This window comes from Lottia gigantea, assembly GCF_000327385.1.
Source record: "Lottia gigantea unplaced genomic scaffold LOTGIsca_117, whole genome shotgun sequence".
NCBI lineage: Eukaryota > Metazoa > Mollusca > Gastropoda > Lottiidae > Lottia > Lottia gigantea.
The window spans coordinates 370429-376800 of NW_008707167.1; the positions used below are offsets into that span (position 1 = coordinate 370429).

The 6372-nt window shown below is 31.1% G+C and overlaps 2 protein-coding genes across 2 annotated transcripts; both read right to left on the reverse strand.

The window, feature by feature from the left end:
* Positions 1–235: 235 nt before the first annotated feature.
* LOTGIDRAFT_171603 (hypothetical protein) lies at positions 236–1243 on the reverse strand (the record flags this gene model as incomplete). The annotated part of the gene is made up of 1 exon (XM_009047807.1): positions 236–1243. One exon carries the CDS (start codon positions 1241–1243, stop codon positions 236–238), a length of 1008 nt encoding a protein of 335 aa, XP_009046055.1.
* Positions 1244–1314: 71 nt separating this feature from the next.
* On the reverse strand, positions 1315–3383 carry LOTGIDRAFT_171604 (hypothetical protein; the record flags this gene model as incomplete). Its single annotated transcript, XM_009047808.1, has 4 exons — positions 1315–1784; positions 1975–2046; positions 2550–2820; positions 2949–3383. 4 exons carry the CDS (start codon positions 3381–3383, stop codon positions 1315–1317), a joined length of 1248 nt encoding a protein of 415 aa, XP_009046056.1.
* Between the last annotated feature and the right edge of the window lie 2989 nt (positions 3384–6372).

Below are 6372 nucleotides of genomic sequence, written 5' to 3' on the forward strand. Positions count from 1 at the left end.
TTAAATTCATTCGACACATCATGTCCACTAGCCAACCGAATATAATCCTCTACACTTGTCATATTATTAGAATAACCCTTAAACGTTTTCTTTTCTTTTAATACACCATCAGAAGTTAGAATGATAATTATTATATTTGACTTTTGGCGCTAAATATAATTCCACCATCACCATAATCATTCTTACCTTTACAATATTCATTTTCAGATACCAACCCAGCTCGATTTAATTTATCTTAATTTCTAGATGAAATGTATAAACTATCGGTATCGGTATAGTATATTTCAGGTTTATTAAATCCATTTATTACATGAATGAAATTATTCATTATTTTTTTACTGTGAGATAAAACGAATGATCCCAAATGACTAGGTGTTAGTCGTGTAGATTTACTATCTTCAGCAGTAATCTCTTTTTCTTCAATTTGTATCTCAACGAAATATTGAGTATCATTTATTTTTTCATAGTTTTTAACATGTGAGTCGAAGTTAGCCTGAAAAGTTACTCCATTCCACAAACTACGATTACTCGTGTTTCTATCCTTCTGAATAGATTTACCATACAAGGAATTACCTAATAATTTCATGCAATTACTACCCACAATATTACCTTTTCGTTTATATTTATTTCTAAGATCTTTCAAAATTAAAATATAATCTCTGTATGGTGGAGTTTTAAATTTTTCTTCGTATACTATACCATCTAATATTCTAATAATCTGTCCACAGCCTTTAACTACTTCTTGAATATCGACCGATGTTAAAACATCTGAACAAAAACCATTTCTAAACCTGATTTTAGTGCCAGTTTCCTTTTTTTCTTCTTTATTTGTGTAAGTGATTTTATCTTTAGCTGGTATTGGTTGGAAGAACATGTTATAAGGATATTTAAACCACATTGTTAAAATAGCTGTTCTAGGTCTAAAGTTTTGTTTATTGAAGAGTTTTACAAATTCTTTTTCTTCTCCTGGTATAAACGGTCTAGCACTTTCTGCTTTTGGATATTCACTGTCTAAATCCGACATTGCTGAAGCGTACAAACCATTAGCATCAAATACCATTAGTTTATTGCAGTTTATTTTTTTAAGTTTTGAATTAACTTCTGTTTTGTCTTTTGTGTTCGCGCTGTATTCTTTGAGTAAATCAATTATGTTATCTCTTCTTGAATTATCACTTCGTGTTTCACTTTGTGAAATATCACTTTGTGAAATAAATTCGTTTAATACATTACAAATTTCATCCATTTTGTTCGTTTCAAATATGTTTCTATTTGCCGAAACTCTTCCTCCTTTAATAGATCGTCTGATATAATGTCTTATAAAAAGATTAGTGTGTGAATAAACTTTTTATATATTTTCTTTTTCAGTATGTTTCGGAACCATTCTAGTAGTTTCCATTCTTCTTCAACCATTTCTTTATCGTAATGATACAAATAATACCAACCCTTAAAAGATAAAGCTGGAGCCGTTAGATTATTGGACATATTTTGGTTTACAACTTCTTTCGTGACTTGGTTATATTTTATCAAATAACTTCCAAGACAACACGTATCTCTTTTTGCATATGGTTCCCATTCGTGTCTTAAAGATTCCCAGTTATCTTTGGTGTATTTTGCAACATTGATATCAGTGATCTTTCTCAAATTCATTGGTAGATTAGATGAATTACCCCATGCCGCTAAACTAGATGTTTCATGTTGATAGGAACATGTGAAATTAATATGTTGTAAATAATTATTATTGCTTGTTATTTCTTGTCTTTTCCATTTTTTCTGTAAATCTTCATCTGTGTATGGATTAGATAAAGGTAAAGATAGAATTCCTCCGGGTGTTTTTAAACGGCATTGTGTTAGTTTTTTTTATATTTTTAAGCACGATCCAGTTATCAAAACCGCTACCGTTATGAGAAATTAATATTATTCTCTTTCTATCATATTGACCTAAATATTTCAACATTTGATCTATACAATCTGTACCTACAAATATTTCTACTATATTCATTAGTTTATCATAAAATTCTTCTGGAACATTATCTGTAGGATTTAAATCTGGAAAGAGATTATTTTTTCTTAGTTTTTCTAAATTAATTAACGTACAAGCGTAAGGAGTTGCTTTACGCGTTTCACTTTCTGAATATGTTTCACAATCCCATGCAAATAACCCAGCATCACTTATACTTGAAAACACGTTTAGTTTCAGAGGTGAAACACGTTTCCATACTTATTCATAATTATCTTCTATTTCTTTAATATCCAAACTTTTTTTATTTCTTCTTATAAGAAATGTGAGTTGAGTAAATATAAAACCCAATCTAATTCCTCTTTTACAATTGTGGGGCGCAAATTTCTATTATTATGAGTATAAATTTGTAATGAATTATCACATTCCTTATTGAATTCATTAATGCTAGCAGATGTCATCACTCCTTTTCTATTTGCTTTTGAGAAACCATTGATGAAATTTTGACATTCATTTGTTAAATCTTTGTTTAAAACATAGTTTACACATTTGATAAAACAGTTACCATCTGTTGGTATGTAACAATTTTTACCTATATATTCATTTATTTTTTTGAGTAGTTCAGTTCCTCTTCTAACTTTTGATCTTTTAATTTCTTTAAAATTGTCTTTACGTAAAAAGATACTTCCTGTAAAGTACCAATCAGAACGGTCAGATTTTTCCTCCATATTTCTAAAGATAGTATGAAAAGTGTTGGCATTAAAACCAAGAAGTTTCATAAATTGTTTGTGCTTTCCATCTTGAAATATCTCTCCATCTATTTCAATTTGTCCTTTAAATGTTAAAGATGTATTGGAAACAGCCTTGATTATATTTGAAAATAACACGTTTTCTATGAATGTTTCATCATCATTAATTTCAATTGATTCATTCATATTTTTTTTTATATAATATGCTTTTTGCATTATCTATTTTTTAAGTATTTTTTTACTTCTATTGCTGATATTTCCATCTCAAATTTTTCTAGAATTTCATTGAATTCTTCTAATTCTTCAATGGTTATGTTCTTATCTTCTCTTGATCTTTGTAAAAATATGAATAATTTATTAAGATATGTATTTAAAATTTCTGTTTTCTTTTTATAATAAGATTTCTGTTTTGATGTATAACCTATAGCAATCAACCCACAAGATGAAGTTTGAATAGCAGTAATTGCGGCTAATACAGCTGGGATAAGTACTGGAACCATTAATCCACCAGTTACAGCCGTTCCTACTGTTGTTCCTACTGTTAGAAGTACACTCAGTGTTTTGAAAACAGAATCAACTCTAATCCATCTTTTCTTACATTTATTATATTGTTCTAGTTTTACTTTTAACTCGTTTTGTTTGTCTATCATATATTGTTGTCTACTTTCGAGTTCCATTTTTAAGACATTAAGATAATCCTTTTTTTTCCCTTTTCAAAGGACTCATGCATATCTTGTATATAAATCTATAACTGTTAAACAATATTTATATCCTCTTTCAACAGGCATATTAATTAAATCTGCTGACCATATTTCATCTTTATCAAACACTTTGACTTTTAAAATATGTTTGTTTTTCTCTAAATTCTTTGTGTATTTCATCTGCTATTCCAATACCCATTTTCATCTTTGCTTTCAATTATTGCTCTTTGAATTATCTCTGGAAAGTTGGATTTGGAATATTTTCAAGTTCGATTATCATTTGTTTGTCTGCTTCGTGTCTGGATGTTATGTCTTTATTTCTGTATAAAATATCATGTTTAAGTGCAGCGGTGTCAACTCTATTGACGGGTTCTTCACCTGGTTTGGGTTATCATTTTGGTCTAATCGCAGATCTAGCCTAGTACCTAGACCAGTATAACTATGACCGGGAAGATGTTTTTCTCCAGGATGTTTTGCCCATGGAAATCCAGGAAGAGAACCTAATGATTTTTGAATGTCAGAAACGAAATAAGTTTTAGGAGTTTGAGCAATTATCATAGATATTTTTATCCAATAATATTTAAACCATTGCCTTTTTTGTTTTCTAATCTTTTATTTCGCATTTCTCTTATATGTTGCAATTCTTTCAACTCATTGGATCTTTTCACTGCTTCGCTTATATTTACTCCTGCTTTTGCAACAGATCCAACAGAATGGACTTCTGAGGAAATAAGGGATTTATTGTTTGAGACAAAGTTGGCTACTTTTGGCATAAGAGATGATAGAGCTGAGAAGAAACCATCTCCTTCAAATTTCTGTTGTTCGTGTTTTAGAATTAAATTCATTCTGTTTTGAAATGAGTTAATTTGAGGATGTTATAGGCCTGGGGCGCTTGGGGGTTGGTAAACGGGTACCCCTATAGGATCCAGGTTTATTAACCGCGTGCCTGGTGGGGTTGTTTGTTTGGGGCGCCACAGGCAAAAGAGTAGTATATGAAGTTATAGATTGGGGGCGGTTTTTTATAATTTAAAATAAAATCGCTTTTTGACGTTAGGAAAAAAGTGATTTTAAAAAAAAAATTATAAACTAATTTGAACTAATTTTATCTAGATAGATTTACTTAGTTTTATCCTTAATTTCAGTTACCTGTATTGCATTTGGTGACGTAGTAAATGGTGCCCTCTTGGGAGGTGCAAGTTTTATTGGTTCTAGGGGCTGCTGGTTTAACTGGTTCAGGAATAACAGCTTGGAGTATAGCCAGTATGATGTCGACGGCACCTGTAGCTAACTGAAACTTAGTCTTTGATAGATATTATACTAGTCTGAAACTTACTGTCCCTTACCTAGTCTCTGATAAATATTAAACTATTCTGAAACTAGCTGACTCTTACGTAGTCTCTGATAGATATTATACTAGTCTGAAACTAGTTGACACTTACCTAGCCTCTGATAGATACTATACTAGTCTGAAACTTACTGACTCTTACCAAGTCTCTGATAGATATTTTACTAGTCTGAAACTAACTGAAACTTACCCAGTCTCTGATAGTTATTATACTAGTCTCAAATTTACTGACTCTTACCTAGTCTCTGATAGTTATTATACTAGTCTGAAACTAACAGACTCTTACTTAGTCTCTGATGAATATTATACTAGTCTGAAACTAACTGACTCTTACCTAATCTCTGATAGTTATTATACTAGTCTGAAACTGACTGACTCTTACCTAGTCTCTGATAGATATCATACTAGTCTGAAACTAACTGACTCTTACTTAGTCTCTGACAAATATTATACTAGTCTGAAACTTACTGACTCTTACCTAATCTCTGATAGTTATTATACTAGTCTGAAACTAACTGACTCTTTCCGAGTCTCAGATAGATATTATACTAGTCTGAAACTAGCTGACTCTTACCTAATCTCTGGTAAATATTATACTTATCTGATACTAACTGACTTTTACCTAGTCTCTGATAGATATTATACTAGTCTGAAACTAACTGACTCTTACCTAGTCTCTGATAGATAGTATACTAGTCTGAAACTATCTGACTATTACCTAGTCTCTGATAGATATTATACAAGCCTGAAACTAACTGACTCTTACCTAGTCTCTGATAGATATTATACAAGTCTGAAACTTGCTAACTCTTACCTAGTCTCTGATAGATATTATACTAGTCTGAAACTAACTGACTCTTACTTACCTAGTCTCTGATAGATATTATGCTAGTCTGAAACTTACTGACTCTTACCTAGTCTCTGATAGATATTATACTAGTCTGAAACTAACTGACTCTTACCTAGTCTCTGATAGTTATTATACTAGTCTGAAACTAGTTGACTCTTACCTAGTCTCTGATAGCTATTATACTAGTCTGAAACTTACTGACTCTTACCTAGTCTCTGATAGATATTATACTAGTCTGAAACTAGCTGACTTTTACCTAGCCTCTGATAGATAGTATACTGGTCAGAAACTGACTCTTACCTAGTCTCTGATAGTTATTATACTAGTCTGAAACTAACTGACTCTTACCTAGTCTCTGGTAAATATTATACTAGTCTGAAACTAGTTGACTCTTACCTAGTCTCTGATAGATATTATACTAATCTGTAACTTACTGACTCTTACCTAGTCTCTGATAGATATTATACAAGTCTGAAACTTGCTAACTCTTACCTAGTCTCTGATAGATATTATACTAGTCTGAAACTAACTGACTCTTACTTACCTAGTCTCTGATAGATATTATGCTAGTCTGAAACTTACTGACTCTTACCTAGTCTCTGATAGATATTATACTAGTCTGAAACTAGCTGACTCTTACCTAGTCTCTGATAGATATTATACTAGTCTGAAACTTACTGACTCTTACCTAGTCTCTGATAGATATTATACTAGTCTGAAACTAGCTGACTCTTACCTAGTCTCTGATAGATACTATACTAGTCTGAAAG